Raw genomic sequence first — 14,001 nt, forward strand, 5'->3', positions numbered from 1 at the left:
TCTCAGCAGCCTGGCATGGTTTTGTTATTAAAGAAGATTCTTAAACATATCTTACCAAAGGTTATTATTATCTCAAGAAATACTAATTTTTCACTGAGAACATCAGAGCTAAAAAAAAAAAAAAAAAATGCTAAAAACCTAACAGGTCCAGTCTCTTGGTGGCTGGCAAGGAAGTCAAGTGCAATGCATCTCAAAGGTGGCAGTGCAGATCCAGGCTGCTCCAGCACTATCTATGAGACAGTGTCACCTGTCTTAAGTGTCATAAGGGAAGAGCAAAGATAAGCTTACAACCACGGGAAGAAGTATGGCTGCTGGACTGTTTAACAGATCAGAAGACTTAAACACCATCAGTACCTCCTTACAACAGGTAGCACAGCTCTAATACTGAGGAGGAAAAGGGCCAGAAAGCCTTAAAACTATGTCACTGAGACCATAAACAACTGCATCCCAGCATCATGCTTAGTATGGAAAAGTGGGCAAGTTTAAACATAAGAGCAGGGCATTGGCAGACCTGCACTAAGCAAAAGCAGAAGATGGATTATACTGAGGGCACAGTATATGATGACACTAGACAAATAGGAAGGTGTCGGGACACATGCCAACTACTAAGTGAGGCCACGTCCTAGTGATCAAGAGTGGATAAGCAAGAGAACGCAGGCACTGCAGAGTGAAGAGATGCCAGAAACATGGGGGGCTGGGAGCAAACCAAGAAGGACAATGTGGGAAACGAAGCCCAAAGCCAAAAAGCAATCTCATGAACACTTCTCCCAAAAGATGAAGAGTATGCACACATGAACTCCACTCCATGAGCCAAAGCTCCTCAGAGCCTGATTCTGACTGGAGAGAAGTGCCTCCACAGACACACGCGCCCCAGCTCTGGAGCCCACCCAGCACGTGAGTGTTAGAGCGATGTTCCTGTGTGCTGTGTGAAGCTTGTCTGTGAATATTCAAATGCTGATTTCTATGCCAGGAGAGCTGAGTACAGACTGGACTTTGGTCTTGTTAGGCATCATCTCTCTCAACGCTTTGTAAACACTGCTCTCCATCACCTTCTGATTGGTTGAATAAAGAGCTGAACGGCCGACAGTAAAGGCAGGAGAGAACAGGCGGGACTTCTGGAGAGAGAGGAACTCTGGGAAAGAAAGAGGTGTCAGAGGATTTGCCTGTGAGACACCGAGGAAGTCACACCTATGAAACTGAGGAAAGGAAACAAACCATGTGGCAGAACTTAGATTAATATAAATGGATTAACATAGGTTATAAGAGCTAATTGGGAACAACAGTGAGCTAAGGCGTGTATCCATGTCATTGTTCAGAGGTGTGGCAGGCACAGACAGTCCGCACAGTTTTACATCAACTTACAGTCCGGTAAGCCTCTGCTTCTTGGCCAAGTTCCTGGAGTTTGTTGTCCCTCTCTCTAAGAACTGCTTTTCTCTGCAGCTCTAACTGTTCCAGAGCCAAGGATTCGTGCTGTTCCTTTTCTTGGGTGAGCTTCAGATATTCTGATTGACTCTTTTCCTGTGCCAAAAACAACCAGTACCATCTCAATTCCACACGAGTCCTGGGCTCCGCAGAGCACTCCGCCGCCGTGCAGAACAGGCTCTGCCGCGGTCCGGTGCAGCCTGCTCTGAGCACTTCCCATACTTAGCACACAGAAACACCCATAGCCAAGGCCAAAAGAACTTTTAAAATTAAATTAGCTGTGCTCGTCTACAGATAAACTGGTGCTCACAAAGCAAGTGTTGGTGCAGCAGTCACACACAGCACATCGCGCAGCACACATGGCTTTACAAGACGATTTCATACTACAGACGGACTAAGGAGACAGGTTACACACAACCTTGACTTGATTTTTAAGTATATTTTACAGAGGAAATTTTAAAGTGTGTTGAAGTAAGAAGGGGTTAGACCTCAGTGTGTATGCCTGTGTTTATGTCTTTTCATCTGTTTAAAATATAGCTAATTGTATCAGCCCCTAGAAGACAGTATTGATGTCACTGCTCAAGGATACAACAGGCCCCTTCAGCACTACTCCCAGCTTAATTTATGTTCCACTGTGTTTTTTATTTCCAGGCCTCTATTCTTATTTTATGCTCACCTACTGTATTTTAAATATTCTTATAAGCTACTTTAATTTCTTTCTGGAGCAATACAGAATGTAAATATGTACCTACATATTTGCAAATCTTTCTTTCTTTCCTTGTTTTTCTTTTTGGGTTTTTTAAGACAGGTTTCTCTGTGTGCCTTTGCTGTCGTGCTATGTATATCAGGCTGGCCTTGAACTCAGTGATTCCCCCTGCCTCTGCTGGGATTAAAGGCATGTACCAGCACACCTGGGCACAATTTCAGCCACGCTTTTTTCCTAGCCTTGCATAAGTGTACTCTTTTTTGTGTGTGTGTGTGTGTGTGTGTGGGGAGGCCTGATGGCACTCAAAGAAAGAATAAGCAGGCTGCCAAAATGAGACTTGATAGCCTATGACCATATAGTGGGGGAGGAAGTCCCCCTTGGTCTTAGACCTAGGGGAGGGGAATAGGGTGAAAGCGGGAGAGAGGGAGGAATGGGAGGATACAAGTGATGGGATAACAATTGAGTTGTAATCTGAATGAATTAATAAAATTAAAGAAAAAGTGTACTCTAAATCCATGTGCCTATTCATTTCCAGAGACTGGAAAATGCTGCTAGAAAGCTCAAACAACTCAGGGACAAGAAGACCGCACCGGGGAAGGAGGGAGTGAGGAAGAGAAAGAGAAAGAGGAAAGGGGAGGAGGAAGGGGGAGGGGAAGGGGAGGGGAAGGAGAGGGGAGGGGAAGGGGGAGGGGAAGGGGAGGGGAAGGGGGGAGGGGGAGGGGAAGGGGAGGGGAAGGGGGAGGGGGAGGGGAAGGGGAAGGAGAGGGGAAGGGAAAGGGAGGGGGAGGGGAAGGGGAGGGGAAGGGGGAGGGGAAGGGGGAGGGGAAGGGGAGGGGGAGGGGGAGGGGAAGGGGAAGGGGAGGGGAAGGGGAAGGGGAGGGGAAGGGGAAGGGGAGGGGGAGGGGAAGGGGAAGGGGAGGGGAAGGGGAAGGGAAGGGGAAGGGGAAGGGGGAGGGGAGGGGAAGGGGAAGGGGAGGGGAAGGGGAAGGGAAGGGGGAAGGGGAGGGGGAGGGGGAGGGGGGAGGGAAGGGGAAGGGGGAGGGAAGGGGAAGGGGAAGGGGAAGGGGAAGGGGGAGGGAAGGGGAAGGGGGAGGGAAGGGGAAGGGGAAGGGGAAGGGGAAGGGGGAGGGAAGGGGAAGGGGAACAGAAGGGAGGAAGAGACTCTGACCACAGAGAGCAGCTGCAGTCCTTCTGCACTGAATATGTTTAAAATCATACATATTACTTTATGAATAATAATTTAATATATTTTCTGGATAATTTCATACTAAAACATTTTATGGTAGCTCATATAAAAGGTTTACACAAGTGAAGAAAATTATTTTTTGCTTTAAATCTTCAAATTGCATCACTTACAGCAAAAATGTGATCTGCTTTTCTGAATATTATTTTCTTAGTTCAGTAGTTTGTTGGTTTTTTTTAACTCTATTTTTTAAACATCATATGAATTCAAAGTTTTGCTCTCTAAACTTCAATTCAGAATAAACTTTGGGAGCCCATTAGTGCAGCTAGCATACTGGGCTTTGAGACAAGTGATCCATCTTTTCCTTCCCTGACAGTCTACAAGTAGGATGGGAAGTGTAGGCAAACACACTAATGAAAGCTGGGTACCAGGACATTTAGTTAGTTTCATGCGAAGTCACACTAAAATAACAAGCCCTGGTTGCCTGCTCTCGTCCCTTCATGCACTCAGCCCCACCTCCCGAGTGGACGCCGACGCTGAGGTTTACCTCTAACAGAGACAAACAGCAGCAGCACTTACAAGAGCCGTCTTCATCTGCTCACGCAGCTCCCTTTCTCGGGCCTCAAGCCTCCTGGTCAGCTCCTGCTCCTTGCTGGCTAGCTCCACTGTATGCAGCTTCTTAAGCTCAGCGAGCTGTTCTTCTGAGGTCTTCTGAAAACAAGCCAAGAGGTCAGTGAAAACACCCAGGACAAAGCATGTAACTCCACAGCTAAGTCACCATTTCCGAATTAACCACGCTTGTAACTTATTGAGAAGAAACACAGGGACACACTCCAAAGTCACTGTAGATACAGAAGGCCTGAGATTTTCCTCTGGGCTGAAGAAACTGAGGGCTGCCCTGGGTCCTCTGGGCTGAAGCTCCATGTCCATCATCTACAGTGACCGCCCACGGGTCAGGACAGGGAAGAGGGAGTGGAGGAAAGCAGGAGGCGAGAGGGAAGGCTACTCTTCGACCAGACCCTCACTGTGGTCACGCTGCACCTAGCTTTCCAGGAAGGCATCATTTGTTTGAGTTACTGGCTTTGTTCTTTTTTGGAAAGGAAAACTCAGTTTTATAAAAATATCAACTTTCCCTATGTAAACCTAGGGGAGGCTGTTCCGGAGACAAAAGCTTACAAGTCAGAATAGCCAACAAACAGTTAGGGTTTAATGAGACGTTTCAGTGGTTACGGGCAGGCAGTGCACCCCTCACCACTACCAAAAGAAACAGTGGGGAGGGAGGCTACTGGCAGGAGAGCAGCTCGCCAGATGCAGCGCCTATCCCTGCAGCAGCCGTGCACTCTGGAGCCACAGACGGCCCGGGCATTCAAAGAAAGGGGAAAAAGTCACGTGCTGAACATCTTATAGACCTATTATGGAATAAAGACACCACCACATCAGGGGCAAAGGGTACACTAATAAATACATGGCTTAGAGTCTAGTAGCAGTCCCCTGGGAAAAAACCAAGTTGAATTTCAACCTTATTCCTCATACCAAATAAATTTCAGCCAGAACAAAGATACTATAATAAACAAATAAAAGCTCTGAGTGTCAAAAGAAAACAACAGAACTGGGGGGAACCCAACAACAAAACCCATACAGCATGGTGATTCCCACCTGAAGCCCAGCATTTGGGAAGCCAGAGAAGGATAAACAGCGAGGGTCTAGCTTGGGCTACATGGTGAATCCTGCCTCAAAACCAAAATAAAAACACACGAAGGACAAAACAAAACAAAAAAATAATGGTGTCAGGATTGGACATGTGTTTCTTTCCAGTGTGAACTGTTATCGTGTTCCCCTTAAGAGCTAGGGCAGCCCCCTCTCCTCTCCCTGGACGCTCACAGAGCAGAGTGGAAACACTGTCTTTGTGAACGAGGGAAACCAACACCTGGCTGTGGGAGTCTAAACTGTCTGTCCTAGGGCTTGTAGCAAGCAAGCCAATAATTTAAAACACATAGAACTTTTGCTAGAGAAAAAGTGAATTCACTTTAAAGAATTTAGCATAAAGAAATCTATCTACAAGGGAGCCAGTCTCGACAATGTTAGTGGCAGTGGGAGACTGACTCAAGTAGGAGAATGTTATACAAAGAAATCCTGAGCAACCCTTAGAATGAATGGCACCATGGCCAGCTACCAACGCAGACAGAGTAAGTGCAAAGCAAGTACAGAGCAGTGCACATAACGTTCTGTCTTCTGACTAAAGACAACAATAGAAAGCAAACGCAGGAGTCTGCCACAGGGACCCTCTTATCTCTGCCTCCCCAGCCATGGGACTTCAGGCATGCACAGCTGCCCTTGGCCTTTTACTTGGATGTTGGGATGCAAAAAAAAAAAAAAAAAAAAAAGAACTTTTATGTTTTAAAGGAATTGTGAAAAAGTCACAGTCACCAAATTCTGCTCTGTGTACATTGGACATCACTGTTACTGCAGTTGAGCTCCGTGTGCAGTGGATTAGAAGGAGCTGCAGAGCCAGGTGATGGGTGGGGCTCGTTCATTCACTTACGCTTTTCAACCATTTTCATTATTCTTCACAAAATGTGAAATCCTGCCTGTTGGAGTTATTTTTCTATAACTGTGTTTGTTTCTCTTTGCTTATTTCTTAAGCTGGCTATCACACAAATAATTGATACTTATTTCTGTTTAAAGTTAAGTGTCTCAACATAATCTTGAGCAGTCTGTCTATTGTTAAACGTCCATGTTATTTTGTCTTACCCCCAGCAAACACCCCAGCGACACTTGCACTCTCTAGCTTTCCTCAGCTCCAGCTTCTTCCTCCTGGTCTCTCTAGGCCTCTCCAGTGGCTCAATCCTCTAGTTGAATCCCCTACTTCCTCTTCTACTCCCCCTGCCCTGGTTGGCAGGAAGTCCAGCCCTCTTCTCTCCCCTTCTAGTTGCCTGGCTGTAAAGTGCTTTATTGGCATACCAGGGAGCAATTGGGGAGTAGTGGTTACATAACACTGAGAGAGATCAGCATTTAAACTACACTATAACCTTATGCCTACAACTGTCATGTGATGGTAAGGATGCTTTTGAGAAATGTTTTTTTTAATATCATATTTGTGGGAAATGTAATCTTAATTACCTTTTTTTTTTCTATTTAGGGGAGTAATTACTCTGACTGTGAAGTATCTTGGAACCTGACAGCTAGAGAACAGACAATAAGCTCCTTACCCCAAGGTAATTCACTACTAATCAGTTCATTAGTCATTTAAATCTACTAACTACTAGATCTCTTATTTAAAAGGCACACAGGTTTGCCTTGCTCACAGACCTCATGTAAAAACACAAACAGGCTGCAGATGCCTTCTCAGGCCTCCTTATGCTTACAAATCACGCCCCAGGCCTCATTCTCCTAGAGATGCTACCACTAGGTATACATGCAGTCTACCTTGCTACCAGAACACACAAAAAAAGTCTCCGGTGTAGCCTTTTACCACTGCTTTAGCTAAAGGACAGTGTCTGCTCCCAGTCATTTCACATGTGCTTCATGATAAATAGGAAAATACCTAAGGATACATGAGCTTAAGTTGTGAGGACCTAAACAAGTATTTTATGTTCTAAAAAAGTGTTTTAAGGTTAACAAATACAAGTGAACCCTAGGTCATTCTAAGATGGTGATGCTCCAGACCTCTTCCTGTTGCTGTGCTGCTGTGATATGCAGACTGTTCACAGCATTGACATTAATCATTGGAGCTCTTACTTTACTAATCTAATACTGGTTGGAAAAAAAAAATAAAAGAAACATTTCACTATGTGGAACACTATCACAGGCCCAAGCTCAAGATTTTAAATTTCCTTTAGTTTGCTTGTTAAGTTCACCCTTAAAATTGTTTCTTGTTGTGCTGAGTGTGTATGCATCCAATGTTCTGGACAGATGGACGACGTCCTTCTTCCACGATGTATAATCCTACTGAAAGTCAAGGTCAAGCTTCTGCCCTTCTACTTCATGGAAGGTTCTGCCTTCCCTGAGCTCACCTTAAAGTGTGCTTCTGTTGTTGACACAAAGATGTGTGTCTACTGCCTTTTCCTACAATGTGTATTTCAGTGAAGATTGCAAACAATGGTGATGCTAACATGTCTAAAGTTTACCTCCTTTGTAAACTTAAAAGGAATTCTTATAAGCTACAGGAAATCCACCTGACCCACCTCTCAGGTCAAATGGACTGCAGATGAGTACTGCCAATCATCCTAAGTTTCCCACCTATGGCCTATTTCAGAGGGTGGGACTCCTCCCCCTTTCCATAGTTTTTGGTCTCCTCTCCTCCAACTGCAAAACCATGGGTCCAAAAGCTTCAAATGTACAGCTAAAACAGAATTTTCCCCTTAACCTTTGTGACTCTGTCTTCTGCCCATATATATGTTCCAGAATCCTGTCAGGTGCAGATGTTTTCTACATCCAGGACCACACGGAAGCAGCTGTCCACAGGTGCTCCTGTCTAGCCTCACAGATTGAACCAGCTGGACCTGCATTTTCCCTCCTAGCCACAGATGATTTTAGATCCTGGAAAGCAAAAACAAAAGTCTGCTCTTCATGGACTTGGCCAATATTTTAGCCTTTTATGGCTAAGCCATCTCCCCAGCCTCATCTCTTGACCTCCGTCATATGGCCATATCATTATCTTCAAAATAATTCATAATTTATTACAAAGTTGTTAGACTCTATAGTAATATTAATACTAACCACATCATATGATCACTTACAAATAAAAATATACTGAAATTCCTCCAAGATTCTAATGCTCAGACAGCCAGAGGGATGTCTGTCTCTGGGAAAGAGATGTGCACTAAAACAGATCACCCTACAGGAGGGATTGCAACTGAGACAAGGGCAGTCAGTGCTGGCCGGGACCATGTTGGGCCGGGATGTCATGACTAGCTCTGGTTCTCTACCTAAGCCTTGACCCCAGGATGGACTAGATGGGTGTCCCCAAATCTGTCCCCTTTGAATGTGGCAGCATTCAATAAGTCTCTCCTTTTTGCTTTTCCTTATTTTTTAAAAAATTACAAACAGTCAGGAACTTTGGGCCAAGGCTGTGTATATCCAGTAACAGACCATAATTAATTGATACTTTTTGAGATGTTTAGTCTCATAGAAGGAAGTGTGTGAAAATTATTTAAATTTCTACCCGCTGTATCCTTATGCACAGTGTACTTACACAGTGTCCCCTCTGCACTAATAAGTAAAAGCCACAGACCTTTCTAGGTCATTGTAAGACACATGCTGTAGATCTTACGTCTTCCATCCAGCCTCGTGATTCACAGACATGCAATTTTTAAAATTAATTTTAGTGGCCATAATCAAACACCAAGAATAGAAATGAAAACTCAGTAAATGAACAGAATAAAATGGAGAAATAGTCAATTAAGGCAAATATGAGATGAAGAAAAAGGGGATGGAGCTTGGGACAGGGATCGGCACTACAATTACCTGTTCACTTGGCTGGAAAAACTGGAAACCTATGGGATTTTGAAATTTACTTATTCTTTCTTTTCCTTGTGCATCTGTAGTGTGTGTGTGTGTGTGTGTGTGTGTGTGTGTGTGTGTGTGTGTGTATGTGTGCGCGCGAGCATTGCTTGTACATGAGTGTAGGGTGTGGCTGCCACGTGCACATACACGGAGGCCAAAGCAGGACACTGGGAGTCTTCCTCTGTCATTCGATAACTTCTTGCCTTTGAAACAGGGTCTCTCATTGGATGAAAGCCTTGATGTTTACAGGCTGGCCAGGCAGCGCTCAGAATCTGCACATCCACAGTCTGTCCGATTTCTCAGTTGGGCCCTCATGCTTGCGGAGCAAGTGCTCTCACCTACTGTTTTTCGGTTCAGCCCCAAACTTCTTATTTGCACAAGACAACTTTATGGGCTCCACGATGGCTCAGCAGGTAAAGGCCCCTGCTGCCAAGCCACCAAGCCGCCAAGCCTGATGACGTGACATCAGTCTATGGACCCCACATGGTAGAAGGAGAGAGCCAACCCTCTCAAGCTATACTGAGCTCCACACATATACTATGGAACTTATACACACACTTTGTTTTTTGTTTTTGTTGTTGTTGTTGTTTTGTTTTTCGAGACAGGGTTTCTCTAAAGTAGCCTTGGCTGTCCTAGACTCGCTTTGTAGACTGGGCTGGCCTCAAACTCACAGAGATCCACCTGCCTCGGCCTCCAAGTACTGGGATTAAAAGTGTGCACTACCACACCCGGCCATGATAATTTTTAAGTTATAAAAAGATAATGTTTTATAAAAATTACTAATTTTGAAAATATTATCTATTTGTAGTTTTAAGAGTAACCAGAGCCTTGATAATTATCCTTTAAGGGTCTGGTAACTCAGTGGTAAAACAAGTGTTTAACATATGTGAAGCCAAAGGTTTGATCTCCACCAACATCTAAATACCCACTCTCGGTCACATACTCCCAAGCTAGAGAGGCGTCTTGCCTGAGCTCTGAGAGTGTGCACGGAAGCGGACAAGCAGTCCTCCTTCAGGAGCCTCAGGTCAGAGCCAGTAAGGAACATGCTGACTGGAGAGGGGCAAGGTCTTGAAGGACGCAGAGACCTGTCTAAGTGTGAACCTCTCTGCCAAAGTGCTTTTTCACTGTACCCTGAGCATCATTCAATGCTCAGGGTCTAAAAGACAAATGAACTCTTTCTTACATCAGGGGTCTGGGCAAAGAGCATCAGACGGAAGCCATTCCGCTCAATCAGCCTTACTTTCACCGTGCTGATGGCCTCCTGTCTCACTCGACTCAGTTCCTGCTGAAGACGGAGGCGCTCCTCCTCGCTTGCTCTCTCAACAGCCTTCATCTGTTCATCCATCTCTGCCTTCATTCTTCTCTGGGCTTCTTCAGTTTTTTGGGCTGTACTCAAGGCTTTTTCAAGTTCCTCAAAAGCTATGAAAACAGCAGAAAATAAGTATCTCAAGAAACATTGTAATCGGGCTGGAGCAGTTCCCAATCAATGCACAGACTCTAAGAGCAGCTGCAGCAGGGCAGTTAGAAGACGCATTGCTGTTCTAAGCCTGAAGAAGTGCCCGTTACTAAAGCCAGTGTTTTGTTGTTGCTGACTCCTGGAGAGGGATATTACGACTGCTTACATGAGCCTAAGTTCAAAACTATTAACATGTCCCTGCTCTGCCCACTAAGTAACCTACAGCTAACAAGTTCAACAGACACGCCAGGCCACCACTTGTGTGTGATGCAGTGTCAACTGCACTGTTTGCTCTACAGGGCCTAGTTACTCTGTCACCAGCAATCAGGTCATGCCATATGTACTCACTAGGCCTTGTTTCTTTTTGTGTTTTGAGTCAGGGTCTCATTATGTAGCCCAACTGGATCTGAACTTGCAACATTCCTGCTTCTTCTTCCTGAGAGCTGGGGTTACAGGCATACGCCACTATGCCGGGCTCACTACAACATTTTTAAGAATGGAGAAACCGTTCTTTGGGAAATCTTATTTTCAGACTTTTTAATCATAATATAAAAGACAGGGGTTTTGTTTCTTTTTAAAAAAACATTTACTGGGTGAATCAAATACTCAAACACTGTCCTTCTAAAATGAATCCTATCATTTGCCTAAGTTTCAAATTAGGGCTGTTCTCAGATGACTAGGAAGAAACGCACCTAGCTCAACGGTGCACAGGAAGCACTACCTCTGCTCATGGGTAAGATAAAGCCAGGCCTGTACACAGTATCACCTTGAAGGGACAAAACTTCTCGTTCAGCATCCAGCCAAGTCAGACACAATGGGTGCAACAGGTGAGTAACTTGGTACCAAAGTATGTATGCATGTGAACCTATGGATATGTGTGTGTGCATGTATACATATGTATATGTATGTGTAGATCCATATACACATTATTAACAAATACCCTGGGAAAACCCTATTGCTACTCTCTTCTTAGATTATTTCCTTTAGCCCTTATAGAAGTCCCAAAACTTCCCACTGTACACTCAGTGGTCAACAAGGGCTCCCAAAGCCATCAAGAAGCAGTCCAGAGGATATAGTTCACCAACATGTCCAGTATCTTGTGAAACTAACTAGTTTAAGAAATGTGGGGGCTTCAACTTAAGGTGACCCCAAGTTGGCTTCAGACAATACTTTAGGCACAGGAATTACACCTGAGCACAAGCACCTATACTAAAGCAATTTTTTATTTAGTTTTTCCAGACAGGATTTCTCTGTGTAGCCCTGGCTGTCCTGGAACTAAAAACTCCACCTGCCTCTGCATCCTAAGTGCTGGGATTAAAGGTATGCGCCACCACTGCCCAGCCGAAAGCAATTTCTTAATGGTAAATAGCACTAGGCATGGAAGGGATATGGCTGAATTCTGGAAGCATTGGTCAGTCATCAACAGAATTTTTAAAAATTAATCTTTCTGGCAACTAATAGTCTTTGATATAAAATGTAAATCTATCCAATTTACTCATCTTGCATACTTAAGAGTATAAAACTGAGGCTCAAATAATCTCTGTATTTCAAAGGGTCAAGAAATTGGTTGAAATCGTATCTCAAGAGTCTTATTCTAACTCTACATTTGCCTGAAAACAGCACTATAATTCTTAACACATGAAGATGCTAAAAAGTAAGATATTTAAGAAAAACAGTATCTTTGCTTTATTTAGCTGTTTTTACTATAAAGTATCAGGCATAAGCAACAGTTAGCTATTGCTACTACTAAAAAAACTAGCTAGTTCCCTCACTTAAAACTCAGCCTGAGTTTGGGAGACTCTCCAAGAGTGCCCACTGCTCAGCTTGTGCTCAAGATGTCCGCCGAGCACGTAGGGGTGGAGCAGGAACTTGTTCAAGGCTCACAAGTCACCAGCACACTCGCACTGTTCACAGGAAACCATCCATCAGCTGCTGGTCTACATCTACCACCTGCCTCTCACTTCTGGAGACAGAGTTCTCTGTGTAACAGGCCTGGCTGTCTTGGACTTCCTTTAAAGAACAGGCTGGCCTGGAGCTCCCAGGCCTCTGCCTCTGGCCACAAAAATCTCTTAAGGTAACTCTGTAGAACCTGAAAACAGATCTGCCATTCATTCAAAATTTAGATGAAATGATAAAAGAGGAGTAGATTTGACTCTAGTTTTTTCACTTAAATTCACTGCCTGTTATGTCAGAGAACCAAATAATTTCATAGCTAGAAAGAAAATCTTGTAATCTTCTAACCTGTCCTCAGTCAAATACAGAAATGGAAACACCCCAACCTTCCCATGAGATGGTAAATTTACTTTAACATACAAACTTGATGGGAGAGCTTCAAAGGGGAGAAATAACCCTTGGTTGCCAGTATTTTGTAATCTAAATAAAGTATTGCAGACACTGATCAAGTTCAGTGGTTTCTGGACGAGTCACCTGCAAGAGGCTTCCAGGTGTCAGCAAGAAATGCTGTGTTATCATCTGACAGACACAAAACTCACTGACTGCCACCTCCTCCTTTAAAGAAATATTGTCTTCCCAAAGCATTAAGATAAGTTCAAATACCCACATATCATAAACAGACAAAACATACTCACACCTACTATGGATTCTACACTATACCACAATGAAAACCACTTTCTCACAGGAAGCCTGCTTCTAACAGTGACTCCCAGTTAGTTGTTTAATAGGAGATACTGAGAGTTTACTTAGGAATCAGACATGTGTGTGAAGTGGTAGCCATATCCTTTAACGTAAAAGCGAGTTCCCAACTCTTTCCTAACTGAAAGCACTAACAAGTACTTCTGAATGCCTATGTCATCTGTTGTTCAGTCATAACACAGGATGAGCGTGTGAGGCGAGAAGCGTGCGTCAGCAGCAGCCGGCAAGCTGTCCTCGCGGCATGCAGCAGTGCAGACACCACAGTCAAGGCACACACTGGACGGGAAGGCTAAGCACAAACAGCCGTAGTGTTGGAAACACACACTGTGTTCTTCCAAAGCAAAATTCAATGTACCTCAGGCAATTTTTATTAAAAAAAAAAAGAAAGAAAAAACTAACAGTCTGATTATACTTTCAAAACTTTGTAGGCAAAAATGTAGCCAAATAAGTGTGAGTGCGGTACGATCTCTTGTGAGCTAAAGCAAACGCAGGGCTGGGATGTGATCAAGCTCTCCACTTCAGATGCGGCTTATCCTGTCTATGTGGTTATAAAAATGGAGTTAAGTGAGCAGGACTGGCAATCTACAGCTAATAATCCCATCACTTATCAAACTCTGACTGGATGTTCACTACATGCCAACTGTATGTTAGGGAGCAACATACAGGAAATACTCCAGGATAAGTGAACAAAGGGAAGAAAAGAGCACTCAGAGAAACTACTGTCCACCACAACCAGCCCAGCGCCTGTCCCTCTCCTCTCTGGAGCATTCCAGGCAATGCTCACAGCAAATGGCAGTTCTTGGCTCCAGAGTGTCACTACTCTGTTCCCATGCCAGAGGGCACTCCATAGAGGGCCACAGGAATAAACAGAAATGCCACCCTCTGGATTAACTGTTGACCCTAAAACAGTGATGAGATCAAAATGAGTCAGCTGGGCCTATGTCTTTATTCTTGGGGAGGGGGAGGAGCTTTAGAAACGCATTTATCATAGGGGCAGGGGGGCTACTATGAAGTCAAAGAATGAAAGTCAATACTACAACAAAAGACTTGTCCCAGCGGCCTACCCAATCACTAGCA

At 44.3% G+C, this 14,001-nt stretch overlaps 1 protein-coding gene across 9 annotated transcripts in view; it reads right to left on the bottom strand.

Annotated features, from left to right (window-relative positions):
* GOLGA4 (golgin A4) overlaps positions 1-14,001 on the bottom strand; it is a 91,437-nt gene that overhangs the window by 27,200 nt on the left and 50,236 nt on the right. For 7 of the 9 annotated variants that reach the window (XM_084754895.1, XM_084754894.1, XM_084754893.1 and 4 more), the window contains 3 exons: positions 10,057-10,235; positions 3,891-4,022; positions 1,363-1,518 (listed from right to left, as the gene is read on the bottom strand). In XM_084754895.1, coding sequence (XP_084611021.1) covers positions 1,363-1,518; positions 3,891-4,022; positions 10,057-10,235 — 467 coding nt within the window. The remainder of the gene's footprint in view (positions 1-1,362; positions 1,519-3,890; positions 4,023-10,056; positions 10,236-14,001) is intronic. The other 2 variants (XM_084754891.1, XM_084754889.1) reach the window with 1 other exon arrangement.

Source organism: Acomys minous, assembly GCF_964271855.1.
Source record: "Acomys minous genome assembly, chromosome: 13".
In the NCBI taxonomy this organism is placed as follows: domain Eukaryota; kingdom Metazoa; phylum Chordata; class Mammalia; order Rodentia; family Muridae; genus Acomys; species Acomys minous.